Source organism: Eschrichtius robustus, chromosome 10 (genome assembly GCF_028021215.1).
Source record: "Eschrichtius robustus isolate mEscRob2 chromosome 10, mEscRob2.pri, whole genome shotgun sequence".
NCBI classification, from domain to species: Eukaryota; Metazoa; Chordata; class Mammalia; order Artiodactyla; family Eschrichtiidae; genus Eschrichtius; species Eschrichtius robustus.
In genome coordinates, this window is record NC_090833.1 from 116,679,466 (window position 1) to 116,700,627 (window position 21,162).

The window sequence follows — 21,162 nt, forward strand, 5'->3', positions numbered from 1 at the left end:
GTCCGACAAGCTGAACAAAGTACGTTTGTGGAACGTTTCCCCAGCATCCAGAGGGATGCGATGTCTTTATGTTCTTCTGGCACCTCCCTCCTCTTGAGCAGGTGCCGGTGGATCCCACCCCGGTGTGGCCACAGGGCAGGTGTGGAGGGAAGCAGGACCATGGGCGGCCGAGATGGAGGGAACTCTGCAGAACTGCACCGAGTTCCTGCCCTCCACGCATTCTCCTTGTTACTCAGAACTGAGAAAAGGCAAGGGCCTGGGTGGGAGGGGTGCCAGGAGGCTGGCACAAGCTGCATCTGCCCCGGGACGATTAGGACTGGGATGGGTGAGCGGTGGGACTCCTGGAGGTGGGGAGGGGAGCTGGGGTGGCCCTGGATGCTGCAGGGGAGGCCAGTGGCAAACAGCCACTCCCAGTGTCACCCGCCAGCCACCCCCAGTCTCCCAACACCTGCACAGCACATTGAATTTACCTGTCTCTCTCCACAGGGGATTGTAAGAGGACACGGCCTATGGCTTGTTGAGTTCGTAGCGCTCCCAACGCCCCCTGCCGCCCCCAAGCCCCTGGCGGTGTGCCCAACACATAATAAATACTTTTTTGAAAATCTAAACTGAAAGGGCATGGCATGAGATATGGTGAATTCTTACCAAAACCTGTTAATTTCGTTAGTGCGCATTTTCAGAAATGAGTGCTTTCTTTTCAAAAATGAGTGTTCACAGAGAGTTGTAGAGTACAAACGCTTGGCTTCCCAACAGCGCATAGGTGACGCACTCTGTTTTCGAAGCACCTCAGTGACTTTTCAGATGGGAAGGGAGGGGAGGGATGAGTCAGCGTGCCTGCAGCAGAGGGGAGCCTCTCCCCCTACCTGGTCAGACCTCATAGCGAGCTCGAGCCCTTGCAGAGCGGTCGCCGTGTGCCCAGCCCAGAGCACCCACTGACGTGATTAAAAGAGGACAGAACAGCCGTCTCCCCTTCCCTTTGTCCTGGCTGGCGCAGTGTGTTGGGAAGTACAAACCATGTGGCCAGCCTTTGTTTGAAAGCAGCTCTGATTTACGCACCTTAAAACCCATTGTGATCTCCCATTTGCTGCATTGTCCCTAGTTGTGGGGGAAAAGGTCACAGTGTGTTTACTGCACATATTTATGAGAACCTGTCTCCCTCGCCGACTTGTTTCTGATCCTCCCTGAGGTCCTGGGTTGGCGTCTGCCCTGGCCTCGTGCCAGGGAGGGAGTGTCCCCAGGCGCTCGCTGCCCGTGGCGCTCATGCTTCTCAGACCTGAGTCCCACCAAAGGACCCAGCGCCGGAAACCATTTGTCATGACTTCTGGTGGTGGGATGGTAGTCATAATGTATTCAACAAAACCAAAAACAAGGTGTGATAACACCTGAAAGAAGAATGAACTTGAGAAGCGTAATTTCAGTAAAGGATGCTTTATATGCTGCATTAGTAACTTTTATTTTCAAGCTGAGCAATGCATGCTTGATGTATATTTGATCATGAATCCTTGTAACAGTCCTTACTCGGTAAGTCCTGGGCCGGAAACACCCAGGCCGTCAGGGTGGTTGGATCCAGGTGGGACCCCAGTCACTCTCAAACCTGAGGCCATGCTCTTAAGCGTTCTGTATGGAGCGGGTCAGCTTTCCTGCTAAAAGGAAACCACAAGATGAGCCCAAGTATAGAAAACCATTGACAGAGTCACGGCAGGGTGTCTGTCACGCTCTTCGGCCCTACGATTCCTACTGGGAAGTCGCGTGTGGGCCACCCTGGGCAGGAAGGCACCCGGCCCCGTGGGGTGTGTGTGTGGAAGGCTGTAGCTCTAAGAAACGCGTGTCTTTCCGACTGAAGAAATCTGTGGTCCGAGGCTGCTTTATCACACCTGGTACCTCTTCAGTGTTACCGTCCACACAATTGGAGTGATAATTTCTGCTTTCTGCTTTTGCAGACAGATTCATTCATTCAGCAATCCGTTGGGCAAGTAAAGTGTCAGGGACAATTTCAGACTCTGTAGATACCAAGAAAGATGAGGCAGACAGTACGGTCAGGCTGACATGGGCCTCGGGGCAGGCATTGGCGCTAGTGGAACAGAAGGAAGAGTTTAGAAATAGACTCATTGTGTTTGAGACACAATCCACTGAGAAAGGATGGTCTTTTCTACAGGTGGTGCAGAAAGGGCTGGATGTCCGTGTGGGGAAGAAATGAACCTCAGTCCCTCCCTCACGCCGTAAACAAAAGTAACATGGCAAAACTAAAACTGGGAAGGGACACAAGGGAACTTTTGGTCGTGATGGAAACATTCTATGTATTGTTTATTGTGGTGGTTTTGTGAGTGTATAAATCTCTCAAAGCCTATTAAAATGCATACGTAAAATGGGCACTTTTTTAATTTGTAAATTATGCCACAGTAAAGTTGATCTTAAAAAAGACAAATCATATCCTGTCCCTCCCCTGCTTAACATTTTTCAATGAACGTCAGCTAAAATCCAGATTCCTTACTCTGTCCTCCAAAGCCCTAGGTGACCTGGGCCCATCTCGTAGCGCCCCGTTTGCTTTGGTTGTTGGCTCTTCCTGGAATGCTCTTCTCTGGGGTCTAGGCATGCTTGATTCCCAAAGAGCCCTCAGCTCCGGGGCCACCTCCTCAGTGAAGTTCTCCTGGATTGCCAGCTGTCACAGAGGGCCTGGCTGGGGCTGGCAACCGTCCCCTTATTTTTGCGGTCACGTCATGGGTGTAGGATGCCCTCCCAGTCCTGCTCCGGCCTCCGGGGAGTAGGAGCTGGGACGACAAGCGATGGGTGGATCGCGGCTGGGCGCTGGCAGAGGGATTGTGGCGGGAGGGTGAGGGCTGAGGGTGCGGGGGGCGCAGTCCGTGTGCCCGGGTGCAAGCGGGGGCAGAAAGGAAGTGAGCCAGCTGGGTGGGAGGGAGGACCTGAGGAGAGTAGGACGGCCAGGAAACCCAGTGAGGGGACTGAGAAGGTGGGGTGCAGGGAAAGACGGGTATTGAGAACTCCAGAATGACCTGGAACTCCAGAATTCAGAATTTGGAGAGAAGAAGGGTCCAGGGTGTGGCCGTGTGATTAGTGGACGAAATGGAGAGTAGAGGTGTAGGTGAAGGTTAGATCCTTGGGTGAAGAAGTGCAGCCACCTGTCATGTCACCCCCTGCATCCAGGGAGGCAGGTGAAGATGGAAAGCAAGGCATTCAGTGAGTGATGAGGGTCGCCCGGAAGCTCCAGGAGCCGGGGCAGTTGCCTGAAAGGGGAAGGGGGTGTCCTGGTGGGGGTAAGGGGGACACTGCACTGGTTCGGGGGGGCCCTTCCGATGTGGCAGAGCCCAGGTGCACACTGCAGGAGCTGGAATTCATTTCAGCCAGCAGAGAGAAGTTAGTTAGGAGGACCCAGGTGCACCACCGGGGTCCACGACGGGGACAGGTGAGGGATGGGAGGAGGCCTCGAGGTGCGGGATGAAAGAAGCAGGGGTCAGCTTTTGAGCCCCATGAAGTCGTGTGGTACAAAGTTAACGTGTTCTTGCTAAGAGTCATATGTTTCAGTAGCAAAAATAACAGACGTGTATCATCACGATTTCCATGAATATTTGGAACATCTTCTGAATTTGTGTGCTATTTAAAAATTACACAGATGTGTACTTTAGCAGGGTTTCTAACATTTTATAAATAATCCTTTTAAAGTATGGGTGCTAACATTTACATGTTTTTTTTGTTCGTTTTTTTTCTTTACAGAGGTTCTTAATCCAGAGCCAACTCCATGGACCCAGGCCGGGTTTGGCCCTTGGCCTGCTGTGAGCCGGGTGTTGTCTGCTAGAAGACTCCCCTGGCCGACCGGCTCTGTTGCCTTACAGAGCAAACGAAGAAGATGGACGGAGTGGCGCGCCCTCTGCCTGGGTGCTTTCTGCCTTCTGTGCCCTTGTTAATCCTAGTGTCCACTCTGGCGACTGCTAAGAGTGTGGCCAACAGCACTTTAAATGGCACTGACATGGTCGTGGGCTCAGTGCCCGTGGTCATTGCCAGAACCGACCATATCATCGTCAAGGAAGGGAACAGTGCCTTGATCAACTGTAGTGTTTATGGCCTCCCTGAGCCCCAGCTCAAGTGGTATAACTCCGTGGGCAAGCTGCTGCATGAGGACACCGAGAACCGAGGGGCAGGTAGGCTGTCCAGTTGTGTCCCGTGTCAGAAAATACGGGGAGGGCCTTGGGGGCCGGCACCCTCAATGTCCGTTGTTCTTATGCAGATCATTTCAGCATCTCCTTTTGTCTTGTTTTTCTAAGGCAAGAGAGAGATATCCAAGAAGTGAATATCCTTAAGGATTCAAAGCAGTAATGAATTCATTCTTTCACTCTTGACTCAGAAGACAAAACTCAAACAGCTTCTCCCCTCTAATGAAAGTATTACAGTAACGAAAATATTGTATGTATGTTTGAGTCTTTTAAAAGGCCTCTTGGAATGTTGCAATATAATGCGTACAGAATATTGTAGGGGTGGATGTAAAGTGGATTTTCCTTAAGCATATGTTCTGTTTATATGGGAGTTTTAATTTGTTTCAAGGAACATAGCAGTTGTCTATCATTAAAGGTCAGTTTAATTCGTGGACTGTGGGTTTAAAGGCCACGTCTTTTGAGAGCGGTCTCTGTGCAGCTTCTCACCAGCAGCCAGAGGTCATGTGTGCTCCCGGGGACCTGGCTGAAGTTTCTAGACTGTTGGCCAGGGGGGAGAAATAACCCGTGGCATAGGGGGAGTGCTTGGCTTCTCATAAATGAGTTTCTGGCCAAAAGGTGCAAATCCCCTTCCCACGTACCAGCTCACGTCAGGAAGGACTGAGGCCGGAGGGGGCACCGTGGGTCCTCAGGAGTCTACATGCTTCCTATCTCAGGTGTGAGAACCAAGCCTGATTGATTGACCTGAAGGCCCGGGAGGTACTTTCTGAGCATCTCCGGTGATGACCTGGCGGGTGGGGGTGAGGGTGAAATGACCACGGATCTGACTTAGCAGCTGCTCCGTTTCTGCCGCCCTTTCCCTCGTGTACCTCCCAGCCCACAGCCCTCTAACCCCCAGAAGAGTCTCTGCCCCAGGAAGGCCTGCATTGCTAATCTCTTTTCCTCATTTTATCTTAATCGCTCTGAAAAGGAACAGAGGCTGGGACTTCCCTGGTGGTCCAGTGGTTAAGACTTCGCCTTCCAATGCAGGGGGTGAGGGTTTGATCCCTGGTCGGGGAGCTAAGATCCCACATCCTGTGCGGCCAAAAAGTAAAAACACAGAGCAGAAGCAACATTGTAACAAGTTCAATAAAGACTTTAAAAATGGTCCACATCAAAAAAATCTTAAAAAAAAAAAGACCAGAGGCTAACACTCTGTCTCCTTAGGTGCCAGGTGATGGGGTGTCTGACAAGTCCAGGCTTCTCCCAGTCATGCCCCCGACATTCACTGCCTGTACTGCCCCTTACACGGCCGTTCAAGGCCAGGCAGCGTCATGCAGCTTCTCCCCTCTAGTGAAAGTATCATGGTCACGAAAACACCATGTGTGTGTTTGCATGCTTCACCTGGTAGAGGGGAACTCCCTCCCCACCAAGTAAAACGATGGGACCACAGAACTTTCCCATTGGAAGGGACCCTGGAGACAGTGCAGTCCGAACCCCTCTTTTACGGGACTTTTCCCCGGTCCTGTGGTCATTAAGTGGCTGTGACCGGACCTTCCGTGCTGACAGTGGGCAGATGGGACGGCACCGCCCCTTCCTCCTGCTGCAGGTCAGGAGGAAGTGACGTCACCTGCGCAGGGGCGGTAACCATGGCAACGTGTGCACACACAGGTCCCTGGACCCCACGGGGTCTTTCTGCTGGGCTGGGCCTCGGGGAGGATTCTCGGGGGACCAGGGACTGCAGACCAAGCGTGCGGCTCCCTTGGGCCCGGAGCAGAGGTGGTCCCGGGTATAAAGAGCCAGGGTGGGGCTCTGAGCCCTGTATCCGGGAGAGGAGGGAAGCGTGGGAACAGAGTGGGGCTGGGGCCTGGACCTCAGCCGTGGCTTTGTGAGGGCTGCCTTGGAGTCGTAGTGGCCCCGCCAGGGAGATTGTGCGAAGTCTTGACGGTGTGGGTCCAGTCTTGGCAAGTGACCCCTGTATGTCGTTTCTCTCATTGGGAGGTTGGTGGAGCCGGGGTCCCCCAGGCTCACTTCTGTTCCGTCCACTGGCGCCGGGAGAGGAAGGAGCGGCCACCAGTGCCTCGGAGACAGAGACTGGGCGCAAGGCGGGGCATCAAAACCCTCTGGTCGTGTTTGTAGCCGGTGGCCGTGCCGAGAAATCAGTTGGCTGTTCTAAAACCTCGGAAGGAAGACACACTGTGGAGTTTTTAAAAGAACTCGTGATCCTGGCACTTGATGTTCCAGCTCAGCTTTGGTAGTTACCGTGCATAGTAACAGTCATTTCAGGGCACAAGTAACACGGGGCAACATTCAGAACAACCAGGCAAGACAGAGGAAATTGCAGAACATTTATCCTCATCGTAAAATACGCGCATGGTGGTGCCACTCGAGGACCCATGGTCTAAGTCTCCATTTCTGACAGGAAGGTGCCCACGTGCTAACCAGGATGTAGATTTCAGTTTCTGGGCTGATTGGCCAGGAGTTTAAATGCAGCAGTGTTAATAACTCAACAAGGAGGTGATGGATACAGCGTGGAAAATGGTGCTCCTGGAATGTTACCTATGTACACGGTAGACCACTGCTGAAACCAAACAAAATGAGTGTAATTCCCATGAGCAACCACTTGCGTTGACTAAGCCCTTGTACCACGTTGCACACCTTGTTTCTGGTCCTTCCAGTGAGTGTGAGGGTTTGGTGGCCTTGGTGCTCACCCATCCAGATGAGAAGCAGGTGCGTGGTGCCCACCGTGCCCACCAGCACCTCCTCATCCTCCAGGTGTTGGCAGGCGAGGGGTGGTGAGAGCCTCTGACCAGACGGAGTGGATGAGAGGCTGGATGGTCCCTGCACCAGCCCCGTCACCGTCACAAAGAAGCAGGGTTAGGACCCCGCCATGACCTGCGTACGAGGCGTGCACACACCCAGGTGTGTCCAGAGCCGTCTGGCGAGTTGCCCACCACGTGTGCTTTGCGGTTCCAGGAGGAGTTCCGTTTCTTGTTGGTGCTGAGAAAGTGAGACGGCTGTTCCTGGCGCCAGCCCCGCGGGTCCTAGAAGGGACGGGCTATTTCCTGTCGCTGGCAGGAGTGGCGGCTGCTTCGCTTTGTGTCCCTCGTGTTGTCACTTCATTCCCACAGGTCAGGAGAGGCTAATGTGTGAGCTATTTCTGGAGGAAGACTTTTTTTGGAGTTCACCAAAGGACACGTTCGGGGTGGTCCACCAACCATGTTACAGAAATAACCCACAAGTCCAATAACACGAGGAACCACAAATGGCCACAAAATGTCCTGTTTTCAATTTTCCTTTTGCAAGAGGTAACTAGGAGTATATAGGTGCCAGAAAGTGGTTCCCTGTTATTTCAGGTACCAATTATCCAGTGTATTTTTGCTGTAGCTTCATACTCTGACTTTAAACCATTCAAATGCACATTGGCACCTTTATCAGATGAATAAATAAGAAGCATTTCAAGAAAGTCAGCTTTACAGAAATAGAGACCCAGATGTAGAGGGCAAACTTATGGTTACCAAGGGGAGAGGGGAGGGTAGGATGAATTGGGAGATTGGAATGGACATATACACACTACTACGTATAAAATAGATAACTAATGAAAATCTACTGTTTAGCACAGGGAACTCTACTCAGTGCTCTGTGGTGACCTAAATGGGAAGGAAATCTAAAAAAGGGGATGTATGTATGTATACGTATAGCTGATTCACTTTCCTGTACAGCAGAAACTAACACAACATTGTAAAGCAACTAGACTCCAATAAAAATTAAAAAAAAAAAAAAGTCAGCTTTGGAAAAGGCATAGGCCTTTGGAAACATGCCTGGTTCGTTAGCGATTAACTTGGAAATTCTTCCTTCAGGTGAGGTTTTAGACTTTCCTGTGGATTTGTTTTCCATTCCCCTGTAGCATTCTGCCACCAAAAATAACTAAGAATTATCTCTGAAAATAAACATGCACAGCGTAAGTAAGCTGAGCTGAATTGTACAAAGTTCACAGTTGTCTCACAGCTACTTGACCTTTGTGGAATTCATTGTTATAAATTTTGCTTTAGTTTACACGGCTCTTGTGTTTGTATCCTCTGCTTTGCAAATGTTTTTAGTAGCCCGTGAGATGCTTTCAACTCCTTCTGCCAGGGGGCCTCAACAAACTGTGCCAGCCACGTCTTGAGGCCGGAGTGTATCACCCCCTGCAACATATCCAGGAGGGGGTCAGCGCCCACAGCACTAAATTTACATCATCCTTTGCCTCTCAGATGAAGCGTGGAGTAGTGCATTAACCTATGGAAGTGTTATACTGAATTTCTCTTAAATATGTTACATATTTGAGATTTAAAAAATCAACTCCTCAAAAGGCGTTAGACAAAATTTATGTAACTATAAATGTATTACTGCAAATTCAGCAGAACAGCACAATGGCATCTCTTTCAGCAAGTTCCTCAACTTTTCGGAGCCAGTTTTCCTATGTGTAAAGCAGAGATAATCCTATTTTACCACCAGGCAGGGCTGTGCAATTTGTGTCGTGTATGAAATGTCAGTCCTGTGCTGTCACAGTCAAGATCCCAAGTGCGTCTGTCTCTGCTTCATAGTACGGTGTGTTTTGTAAAGAAAGGAAATAGTTTTCTGGGCAATTTCTTATTCGCTCTCTCAAGTTCTCAACCTTTTAAAAAAACATTCAGTAAAGACCAAAAACATTTATATCCCTTAAGTGTTGTTTAGAAGCTCGAGTTAACGCTGTGACGGATGTGATGGCGAGAGTGGCTCTCCCCCCTCCACCAGCAACATCCCCTCCCTGACACATCCCCCCTCCGCGTGCAAGGGGCCCGCTGCCCTCCAACGCGCCCAGGCCTCGGAGCAGTGAGTGTGGATGTTACGGAGTATATTACGCACAGGATGAACTTTCCCTTTGCCTAACCCACTGGTTCTCTCACCCAAAGGACACCGGCCAAGTCTGGAGGTGTTTTTGGTTGTCATAGCCGGGGCAGGAGGGGAAGGACCGGGGAGATGTGCTGCTGGCATCTAGAGGGTGGAAGCCAGGGATGCTCTCAATATCCTGCAATGCACAGACAGCCCCCTACAAAGAATTATCTGATGCAAAATGCCAGCCCAAGAGAAGAAACCCTGGTTTCAACTGAAGAAGCATCCTCAGCCAGCTAAAGAATCATTCCAAAGTCGGTTAAGTCACTTGCGTGAACCCAAAATGTATTTTTCCATGAAAGTGGTACTTCGGTTCATTTTCCAAATTGAGTCACGTCGAGGGCCAGCCTGGTAATGAACCACCATTTATAGTGGGTTTTTTTTAATGAGTTGTGCTGCCCCTTTGGGGTGTGAGCCCAGACTGCGTTAGTCTTAGCAGTGGGACGACCCTTCCCCATCCCTCTCAGATGAGGATGTGAGGGCTGAGATGCTATTTCCATCCACCCAAGGCAGCGTGCTCTTAGAAGACCACCTATGCCCACTCTCAGAAGAGACTCTTGCCAGCCTGCATGGAGTGACGTGCTTGGCACTTTTTTAAAAATGGAGATTATCAGGCCGAATGAGCCGGAGGGTCATATGTTTCCTTTGCCAGGAAATGAAAAGACGGGTTCTCTTCAGATATTATTTATGCCTTGAAGCAAAGCACAACTGCAGGCTGTGAACAGCCCGCCCTCCCCCCAACCTTCCTGAGCTGAGAGCTGAGCTAATCCCTGATGATCCCAGGCCACCTCTGTCCCACATGACGTAGGAAGCAGCTTGGTAGAGCTGCCCCAGGACCATCCGAAGAGCCCGCTTGGGAGGCTGGGGGTGGTGTCGCAGGAGCCCTTGCGGCTTGCAGTGTTTCTAACCTGGGTCTCTGCAGTGGCTTCGGGGAGCTATCGTCTCATGCAGAAGCCCCGTAACAGGTGCAGCCATGCGGAGCTCCATTTGTTCTCAATTCTGTTTTGTAAAAAGGCTTGGGTCCTTTCCTCTCAATAGCTTCTATTTCACATGTTGGAAAATAGACCCCATGCTTATAGACACATGCGCATGTTTCGTTCTTATTTGAAGAGTGTGGATTCAGTGCGGTGTCATTCAAGTGAGTGTTGCACTTCCTTTCTGTTTGCATAAACGTATATTGGAACTCTCACCACCTGAAAAGTTTTAAGTTGGTTTCAGGAAAACAACCTCCTTGTTTTAGCAGACCGAACTCTCCTCCTTGAAAAGTTTAAGAGCCTCAGTGTCTAAATGGCATTGTGAACAGAGGCTTAATGTTCTCATACCACCTATCGGGAATGTAGATGAACCACACATCAGCTTGTTGACGCTTTCACAGAAAGACATCTCCAAGGAAAAAGAGAAATCCTTTTCTTCTAATAAATAATTTGAGGGAAATTCTAAGAGCTTTTCATTGGGGCATGGTGTTAATTTTTAATGCTGAGCGATCCTCAGGACTGCTGGAAAGATTGGGGATTTCGGCAGAGATGGGTTTGGAGGGAAGTTGTAGTTACAGCATCTTTGTGGGTGTGCTGTCACCTTTCTCGTGATGCTTCGGTTCCGGGAGGAAGGAGATGGTGCTGCTGTTTCTGTCCAGCGGTCATTTGGTCGGAAGGTGTTGGCACCAGCGTTCGTCCTGATCTGTCATGTAAGTCACAGTAACCCGTGTGCCGTGGCCTTTCTTGGTGGCACGGGTTTTAACTGTCGCCACGCAACGCTGCTGACCTGCTTCTCTAGTTGCTGGATGGTCCCCTGACCCAGTTTTGTCGACATGACCTCGTGCCGCCCTCAGTGACTCCCCCTCCACGTGCCTGGGCCCCGCAGTGACACAGTGATACGAGGTCAGCCGCCTTTCTGGCCTGCGACCCCGGTGACGGCTTCATCCAGAAGATGTAGGCCATGAGGAAGTCTCTAGAACTGTGTCCCTGGGGAGAAAGATGCTGACAAGGAGATTTTTTTCACTACCTTGATTTTCTTACACTCATTAATATTTTCCCAGTCAATCTAGGCCTGCCTGATTTGAAGCGTTTCAAGAGTTCTAGAAGTGGGTCACAGGCTCCATTCATCTTGCACTTCGGTCGATGCCAAAACCCAGCCTTGCAATCTGCCTTCCCATCCTCCCAGCAACACACTATATAATCAGGGCCCCCCTTCCTCTGGCGCTCTGCAAGGTGGAAAAGTCATCTGTTTTTAAAAATTACTTCAGTCTCTTTAAATTTAATTATGATTTAACCACGAGTGATTTTGTGCACTTAGACACTACCTGCATTCCTTTTTTCTGTGACTTCTCCGTCCGTCTCCTTTCCCATTTTTTTTTTCCTTTTGGGTTCTTTGTCTTGATTTATAGGAGTTCTTTATGTTTTGTGGTTATTAAGCCTTTGTCAAATATTCCAGAATTTTCTCCCACTCTTTCATTTGCTCTCAACTTTAGTGTAACAGATGTTACAGTGTAAAACTTTTAATTTGGGAGAAATCCGATCCGTCAGGGTTCTCTGTTAGAGTTTCTGGGATTCTTTTTTTTTTTTTTAATTTTTATTTATTTATTTATTTATTATTTATGGCTGTGTTGGGTCTTCGTTTCTGTGTGAGGGCTTTCTCCAGTTGCGGCAAGCGGGGACCACTCTTCATCGTGGTGCGCGGGCCTCTCTATCGCGGCCTCTCTTGTTGCGGAGCACAGGCTCCAGACGCGCAGGCTCAGTAGTGGCTCATGGGCCCAGTTGCTCCACGGCATGTGGGATCCTCCCAGACCAGGGCTCAAACCCATGTCTCCTGCATTAGCAGGCAGACTCTCAACCACTGCGCCACCAGGGAAGCCCCTGGGATTCTTGAAATGTTGAAAAAAGCTTTCCGGTCCCAAGGTTAGAAAAATGTTTTCATATCGTTTATTAACTTTATACTTTTCATTTTATGTTTAGAGTACTTGGAATTTATTTTTAGGTATCACATAAACTAGGAATTTAACTTCATTTTCTTTCAAATGAGTAGTCAGTTATCCCAGTATTCTTCCCCCCGATTGGAAATGACCTTTTCCTTCATTTAAAATTCCCACGCTTGCCGGCGTCTTCGTCTGGACTTGGAGGTTTCCTCTGCTGGCTGAACCAGGGGTCAGAGCAGGGGGTGTGCAGGTGGCGCATCCCCTCTTGGTGTGTGCGACGTCTGTGAGCTGCAGCAGTGCACACGGGCGCCCCTCTTTTGCTCACCAGCCCTGCTGCCCCCTGTGGCCTTGGGAGTGCTTCCTCTTCCTCTGCTGCTCTGCCTGCGCCCGCATCCCGCTCGGGGCCGCACCCCCGCTGAGCAGCACCCTTGCCGTCCCCGCCACCCGCACAGGGCACGCGCCACAGGCCCCGGCTTGGCTGGGGGTCTGCAGCCCTCTCGGGGCCCGCTGGTTTCTGCAGCCGGGGGTCATGTCTCACTCATCTTTGTAGCTGCATCTTCTGGCAGGGAGCCTGGTGACAGACAATGGATTCAGTAATGTTTGTTGACCGAATGCATGAACAAGATAAAAAATACCGCTGTCCTTCTAAAGACGTCAGCTTCGTCACACAGCGCAGCACTCGGCGTGGTTCAGCTACAAGCGAACCTCTGTTAGCGTTTGTCTTTGCAAAGGCGATGCCCCAGTTCACATGGGGGAGATTTCCACATGGGCCTCTCGTGCCTGGAGTATCCGGGGAGACCGTGAAGGATACCCGAGAGCCGCACGGCCCGTCTCCTGGGGTGTCAGCCTCCAGCCGTGCATCAGGACAGAGCGGGAGGATGGGATGGGGAAGGCCATCCCGAGGGGCAGAGGGGGAGCTCCCATCCGAGCACAGGACGGGAACCGGGGACTGCCCTCCCGAGTGTCAAGGAGGCGGTTTGTTGTTGTTTTTAATTTTCTTTTTTATACAGCAGGTTCTTACTAGTTATCTATTTTAAACATATTAGTGTATATATGTCAATCCCAATCTCCCAATTCATCCCACCACCACCACCCTCCCCCCACTTTCCCCCCTTGGTGTCCATACGTTTGTTCTCTGCATCTGTGTCTCTATTTCTGCCCTGCAAACCAGTTCATCTGTACCGTTTTTCTAGGTTCCACATATATGCGTTAATATACGATATTTGTTTTCCTCTTTCTGACTTACTTCACTCTGTATGACAGTCTCTAGGTCCATCCACGGCTCTACAAATGACCCAATTTCGTTCCTTTCTATGGCTGAGTAATATTCCATTGTATATATGTACCACATCTTTATCCGTTTGTCTGTCAGTGGGCAATTAGGTTGCTTCCATGTCCTGGCTACTGTAAATAGTGCTGCAGTGAACACTGGGGTGCATGTGTCTCTTTCAGTTATGGTGTTCTCTGGGTATATTATGCCCAGTAGTGGGATTGCTGCGTCATATGGTAATTCTATTTTTAGTTTTTTAAGGAACCTCCATACTGTTCTCCATAGTGGCTGTATCAATTTACATTCCCACCAACAGTGCAGGAGGGTTCCCTTTTCTCCACACCCTCTCCAGCATTTGTTATTTGTAGATTTTCTGATGATGCCCATTCTAACCACTGTGAGGTGATACCTCATTGTAGTTTTGATTTGAATTCCTCTAATAATTAGTGATGTTGAGCAGCTTTTCATGTGCCTCTTGGCCATCTGTATGTCTTCTTTGGAGAAATGTCTAGGTCTTCTGCCCATTTTGTGATTGGGTTGTTTGTTCTTTTAATATTGAGCTGCATGAGCTGTTTATATATTTTGGAGATTAATCCTTTGTATGTTGATTCGTTTGCAAATATTTTCTCCCATTCTCAGGGTTGTTTTTTCATCTTGTTTATGGTTTCCTTTGCTGTCCAAAAGCTTTTAAGTCTCATTAGGTCCCATTTGTTTACTTTTGTTTTTATTTCCATTACTCTAGGAGGTGGATCAAAAAAGATCTTGCTGTGATTTATGTCAAAGAGTGTTCTTCCTATGTTTTCCTCCAAGAGTTTTATAGTGTCCAGTCTTACACTTAGGTCTCTAATCTATTTTGAGTTTATTTTTGTGTACGGTGTTAGGGAGTGTTGTAATTTCATTCTTTTACATGTAGCTGTCCAGTTTTCCCAGCACCACTTATTGAAGAGGCTGTCTTTTCTCCATTGTATAGTCTTGCCTCCTTTATCAAAGATAAGGTGACCATAGGTGCATGGGTTTATCTCTGGGCTTTCTGTCCTGTTCCATTGATCTATATTTCTGTTTTTGTGCCAGTACCACACTGTCTTGATGACTGTAGCTTGTAGTATAGTCTGAAATCCGGGAGCCTGATTCCTCCAGCTCCATTTTTTTCCCTCAAGATTGCTTTGGCTATTCGGGGTCTTTTGTGTCTCCATACAAATTTTAAGATATTTTGTTCTACTTCTGTAAAAAATGCCATTGGTAATTTGATAGGGATTGCATTGAATCTGTAGATTGCTTTGGGTAGTATAGTCATTTTCACAATATTGATTCTTCCAATCCAAGAACATGGTATATCCCTCCATCTGTTTGTGTCATCTTTGATTTGTTTCTTCAGTGTCTTATAGTTTTCTCAGTACAGGTCTTTTACCTCCTTAGGTAGGTTTATTCCTAGGTATTTTATTCTTTTTGTTGCAGTGGTGAAGGGGATTGTTTCCTTAATTTCTCTTTCTGACCTTTCGTCGTTAGTGTATAGGAATGCAAAAGATTTCTGTGCATTAATTTTGTATCCTGCACCTTTACCAAATCCATTGATTAGTTCTAGGAGTTTTCTGGTGGCATCTTTAGGATTCTCTGTGTATAGTATCATGTCATCTGCAAACAGTGACAGTTTTACTTCTTTTTTTCCAATTTGTATTCCTTCTATTTCTTTTTCTTCTCTGATTGCCGTGGCTAGGAATTCTAAACTGTGTTGAATAATAGTGACGAGAGTGGACATCCTTGTCTTGTTCTTGATCTTAGAGGAAATGCTTTCAGCTTTTCACTATTGAGAATGATGTTGGCTGTGGGTTTGTCCTATATGGCCTTTATTATGTTGAGGTAGGTTCCCTCTGTCCCCACTTTCTGGAGAGTTTTTATCATAAATGGGTGTTGAATTCTGTCAAAAGCTTTTTCTGCATCTATTGAGATGATCATATGGTTTTTATTCTTCAATTTGTTAATATGGTGTGTCACATTGATTGATTTACTCATATTGAAGAATCCTTGCATCCCTGGGATAAATCCCACTTGATCTTGGTGTATGATCCTTTTAATTTGTTGTTGGATTCTGTTTGCTAGTATTTTGTTGAGGATTTTTGCATCTATATTCATCAGTGATACTGGTCTGTGGTTTTCTTTTTTTGTAGTATCTTTGTCTGGTTTTGGTATCAGGGTGATGGTGGCCTCATAGAATGAGTTTGGGTGTGTTCCCTCCTCTGCAATTTTTTGGAAGAGTTTGAGAAGGATGGGTGTTAGCTCTTCTCTAAATGTTTGATAGAATTCCCCTGTGAAGCCATCTGGTTCTGGACTTTTGTTTGTTGGAAGATTTTTAATCACAGTTTCAATTTCATTACTTGTGATTGGTCTGTTCATATTTTCTATTTCTTCCTGGTTCAGTCTTGGAAGGTTATACCTTTCTAAGAATTTGTCCATTTCTTCCAGGTTGTCCATTTTATTGGCATAGAGTTGCTTGTAGTAGTCTCTTAGGATGCTTTGTATTTCTGCGTTGTCTATTGTAACTTCTCCTTTTTCATTTCTAATTTTATTGATTTGAGTCCTCTCCCTCTTTTTCTTGATGAGTCTGGCTAATGGCTCATCAATTTTGTTTATCTTCTCAAAGAACCAGCTTTCAGTTGTATTGATCTTTGCTATTGTTTTCTTTGTTTCTGTTTCATTTACTTCTGCTCTGATCTTTATGATTTCTTTCCTTCTACTAACTTTGGGTTTTGTTTGTCCTTCTTTCTCTAGTTCCTTTAAGTGTAAGTTAGATTGTTTATTTGAGATGTTTGTTGTTTGTTGAGGTAGGCTTGTATTGCTATAAACTTCCCTCTTAGAACTGCTTTTGCTGCATCCCATACGTTTTGGATCATCCTGTTTTCATTGTCGTTTGTCTCTAGGTATTTTTTGATTTCCTCTTTGATTTCTTCAGTGATCTCTTGGTTATTTAGTAACGTATTGTTTAGCCTCCGTGTGTTTGTGTTTTTTATGTTTTTTTTCCCTGTAACTGATATCTAGTCTCATGGCGTTGTGGTCAGAAAAGATGCTTGATATGATTTCAATTTTCTCAACTTTACTGAGGCTTGATTTGTGACCCAAGATGTGATCTATCCTGGAGAATGTTCCGTGCACACTTGAGAAGAAAGTGTAATCTGCTGTTTTTGGATGGAATGTCCTATAAATATCAATTAAATCTATCTGGTCTATTGTGTCATTTAAAGCTTGTGTTTCCTTATTAATTTTCTCTCTGGATGATCTGTCCTTTGGTGTAAGTGAGGTGTTAAAGTCCCCCACTATTATTGTGTTACTGTCGATTTCCTCTTTTATAGCTTTCAGCAGTTGCCTTATGTATTGAGGTGCTCCTATGTTGGGTGCATATATGTTTATAATTGTTATATCTTCTTCTTGGATTGATCCCTTGATCATTATGTAGTGTCCTCCTTGTGTCTTGTAACATTCTTTATTTTAAAGTCTATTTTATCTGATATCAGTATTGCTACTCCAGCTTTCTTTTGATTCCCACTTGCGTGGAATATCTTTTTCTCTCCCCTCACTTTCAGTCTGTATGTGTCCCTAGGTCTGAAGTGGGTCTCTTGTAGGCAGCATATATATGGGTCTTGTTTTTGTATCCATTCAGCAAGCCTGTGTCTTTTGGTTGGAGCATTTAATCCATCCACATTTAAGGTAATTATCAACATGTATGTTCCTATTACCATTCTCTTAATTGTTTTGGGTTTGTTTTTGTAGTTCCTTTTCTTCTCGTGTGTTTCCCACTTAGAGAAGTTCCTTTAGCATTTGTTGTAGAGCTGGTTTGGTGGTGCTGAATTCTCTTAGCTTTTGTTTGTCTGTAAAGGTTTTGATTTCTCCGTTGAATCTGAATGAGACGCTTGCTGGGTAGAGTAATCTTGGTTGTAGTTTCTTCCCTTTCATCACTTTAAATATATCGTGCCACTCCATTCTGGCTTATAGAGTTTCAGCTGAGAAATCAGCTGTTAACCTTATGGTAGTTCCCTTGTATATTATTTGTCATTTTTCCTCTGTTGCTTTTAATAATTTTGCTTTGTGTTTAATTTTTGCCAATTTGATAACTATGCGTGTCGGCGTGTTTCTCCTTGGGTTTACCCTGTATGGGACTCTCTGCACTTCCTGGACTTGGATGGCTATTTCCTTTCCCATGTTAGGGAAGTTTTCAACTGTAATCTCTTCAAATACTTTCTTGGGTCCTTTCCCTCTCTCTTCTCCTTCTGGGACCCCTATAATGCAAATGTTGGTGCATTTAATGTTGTCCCAGAGGTCTCTTAGGCTGTCTTCATTTCTTTTCATTCTTTTTTCTTTAATATGTTCCACGGCAGTGAATTCCACCATTCTGTCTTCCAGGTCACTTATCTGTTCTTCTGCCTCAGTTATTCTGCTATTGATTCCTTCTAGTGTATTTTTCATTTCAGTTATTGTAATGTTCATCTCTGTTTGTTTGTTCTTTAATTCTTCTAGGTCTTTGTTAAACATTTCTTGCATCTTCTTGGTCTTTGCCTCCGTTCTTTTTCCGAGGTCCTGGATCATCTTCACTATCATTATTCTGAATTCTTTTTCTGGAAGGTTGCCTATCTCCACTTCCTTTCATTGTTTTTCTAGGGTTTTATCTTGTTCCTTCATCTGGTACATAGTCCTCTGCCTTTTCATCTTGTCTGTCTTTCTGTGAATGTGGTTTTCGTTCCACAGGCTGTAGGGTTGTAGTTCTTCTTGCCTCTGCTGTCTGCCCTCTGGTGGGTGAGGCTATCTAAGAGGCTTGTGCAAGTTTCCTGATGGGAGGGACTGGTGGTGGGTAGAGCTGGGTGTTGCTCTGGTGGGCAGAGCTCAGTAAAACTTTAATCTGCTTGTCTGCTGATGAGTGGGGCTGGGTTCCCTCCCTGTTGTTTGTTTGGCCTGAGGCAACCCAACACTGGAGCCTACCCGGGCTCTTTGGTGGGGCTAATGGCAGACTCCAGGAGGGCTCACGCCAAGGAGTACTTCCCAGGACTTCTGCTGCCAGTGTCCTTGTCGTCATGGTGAGCCAGAGCCACCCCCCGCCTCTGCAGGAAACCCTCCGACACTAGCAGGTAGGTCTGGTTCAGTCTCCTATGGGGTAACTGCTCCTTCCCCTGTGTCCCCATGCACACACTACTTTGTGTGTGCCCTCCAGGAGTGGAGTCTCTGTTTCCTCCAGTCCTGTCGAAGTCCTGCAATCAAATCCCACTAGGTTTCAAAGTCTGATTCTCTAGGAATTCCTCCTCCCGTTGCCGGACCCCCACGTTGGGAAGCCTGACCCCCAGGTTGGGAAGCCTGAACGTGGGGCTCAGAACCTTCACTTCAGTGGGTGGACTTCTGTGGTATAAGTGTTCTCCAGTCTGTGAGTCACCCACCCAACAGTTACGGGATTTGATTTTACTGTGATTGCGCCCCTCCTACCATCTCATTGCGACTTCTCCTTTGTCTTTGGATGTGGGGTATCTTTTCTGGTGAGTTCCAGTGTCCTGTCGATGATTGTTCAGCAGTTAGTTGTGATTCCATTGCTCTCGCAAGAGGGAGTGAGCACACGTCCTTCTAGTTGGCCATCTTGAACCAATCTGTCAGGGAAACGTTTGACACAGAATCTTTGGTATTAGAATCAGAAAGTGATGGCTCAACATCTGCCTTTAAAAAAAAAAAAAATTTTTTTATTCACTTATTTGGCTGCCCCGGGTCTTAGTTGTGGCATGTGGGATCTTCGTTGGGACATGCAGGATCTCTTAGTTGCGGCATGCAAGATCTTTTAGTTGTGCATTTCCTCCAAAACCATTGCCTGTTGAAGTGACTCAGCATCAGCGGCTCACATTTTAGGTGTTTACTTGTGCTGAAGTGATGCAGCTTAGTGAGAATTCAGCACGTGGTTGTGACATCCCTGCTCAACTCCAGTTTAAAATCATCTCTGGAGCTGCAGCACCGAGCGTCCCTGCCCCAGGTGGCTGGTTCTGCGGGTCCGTGTGACAGTCACTGTGGCCCTTTTTATTCCCTCGACCTCCTGATGGCTGAAGTCAGACCTTCCAGGCTGGGTCTCAGGACAAGGTATTTACAGACTAAGGAGAAAGGCAACACGTGGCCCAGGAATGTTCTCGAGACGATCCTAGTGGGGCGGCTGCCAGTGATTCTCCATGAGCCTGGGCCCCTGCTGATGTGGGAGGACCCCCAGGGTGGGGTTCATAGTGTTCGGGGCTGCATACAGCAGGAGAACATGCAGAAATCTTTATTTCTCGCTAATCCAAGGTCATGCTGAGGCTGAGAGGAAGTATTTAGAGTCTTAGTTCCTAGGAAGGAAAGAATGTATCAGCCTTTAAATAGGACGTGACACGGACATACATCACCTTTGAGGTCAGAATCTTCTGTCATCAGAATGAGTGTGTGTGTGTGTGTGTGTGTGTGCTGGCTTCCCAAGACTCGCTTTGAGATCTGGCAAAAGAATGTTTAGTCCAGGTCACACATTCACTTTACCTCGTTGTACCTGAGAAGCCTAAGCAGCATTAATATTACCTTAATCCATAAAGTAAATGTGATATGTGTTTTGTTTCAAGAGAAATATAGTGAAGGACTGAACCCTGAAGAGAGGGATGTCTTGATGTCCTTGTCATGGACCCGAAACAGGGACTTGCTGGCAGAGAGATGGGTCTCAGTTATTTAACTACAGTGTCACAGCTCCTATTAGGGGTAATACCTGCCTGTTTCAGGATAATCATATGTGATTCATTGTTGTGGTTTATCGTTAGGCAAATATAGTCACTTCGCAGATTCATGGCTGGGCTTCGGGCTTCCGGAACAAACGAGGTTAATTATTGGATAAGGTATATGATAGATGTTTGTCCAAGGACCCAGTGCCCTGGGCTAAGAAGCAGAATACGTGCCAAACTAATAATTTATGCACTCTACGTCTCACCGGTTTCCCCAGAACCAGAACGAACAACAAGTGTCACCTAATTGTGTTTGATTCCGGCCTGTGCCTGTTTTGACCGTGCGACAGGGAACTTCTGGAGTGTCTGAGTCGGTATCTGCTTTGAATCGCTTGGGTCCAGGATAGATAAATATACATCAATAGACGATTAAAAACATGCCTAAAGATAACTATAAAATCCAAGTTCAGAAACCCTTTGAATAGTCGGTAGAGGAAACTGTTGGTATCTTGTAACTGGTGTGCATTTCTGCACTTCACTTTTCTATCACAATTAGGTGCAGTTGTCCCTGAGCGCCTTGCCTAGGTGTGGGGAGAGAGCTTGTTTATGTTACCGTCAGGTGCCAGCCTTTTGAGTTCAGTACTCTTTTCTGCTCTTCCTCCACACCCTGGGTCCCCCTACCCTGTCCTTGAATTTGTAGATAATAATTCCTCCACAGAGGGAGCGAGGGTGGGAGGTTAGGAGGTGGACACATTGGTCCTAACTGTCCCTCATACAAATAACCTCATCTTCTCACCCTCTCCCTTCCTATTTCCTGTTGTTTTCCAACAATCAGTATGAGAAACTCCTATAGGTAGAGTCTGTAATTCTCTGGAACCCAGTACCTTCCACATCTATAATAAGCTTTCAAGCAACCAGAGTTGTTATTTTTTTCTATGCCTGCTGTAGTGTGGTTTGATAAAACATGCACATTTTAAGAAAACAAGTTGATCATTTCCCTTGCTCAAATTATTCTCTATTTGGATAAATCTGCCACTGAAGTATCAAGTCTCATGTTCGGGAACGAACGGACAGGGTGGGAGGCTTGCCTGTGCCCATCTGGACGAGAGAAGATTTCACAGGCCGGGCTCTAGGTTGGTCTGTTCATACACGTTCACGAGAGACGGAAATTCGCTAGATTTCCCAAACCAGTGTTTCCTACTCTCGGGAAAGTACACTGGCCGAATTATTAGA

General features: G+C 47.1%; 1 protein-coding gene across 1 annotated transcript in view; it reads left to right on the plus strand.

The window, feature by feature from the left end:
• MFAP3L (microfibril associated protein 3 like) overlaps positions 1-21,162 on the plus strand; it is a 43,474-nt gene that overhangs the window by 15,162 nt on the left and 7,150 nt on the right. Inside the window, exon 2 of the mRNA XM_068552822.1 lies at positions 3,730-4,154. Coding sequence (XP_068408923.1) covers positions 3,863-4,154 — 292 coding nt within the window. The 5' untranslated portion in view covers positions 3,730-3,862. The remainder of the gene's footprint in view (positions 1-3,729; positions 4,155-21,162) is intronic.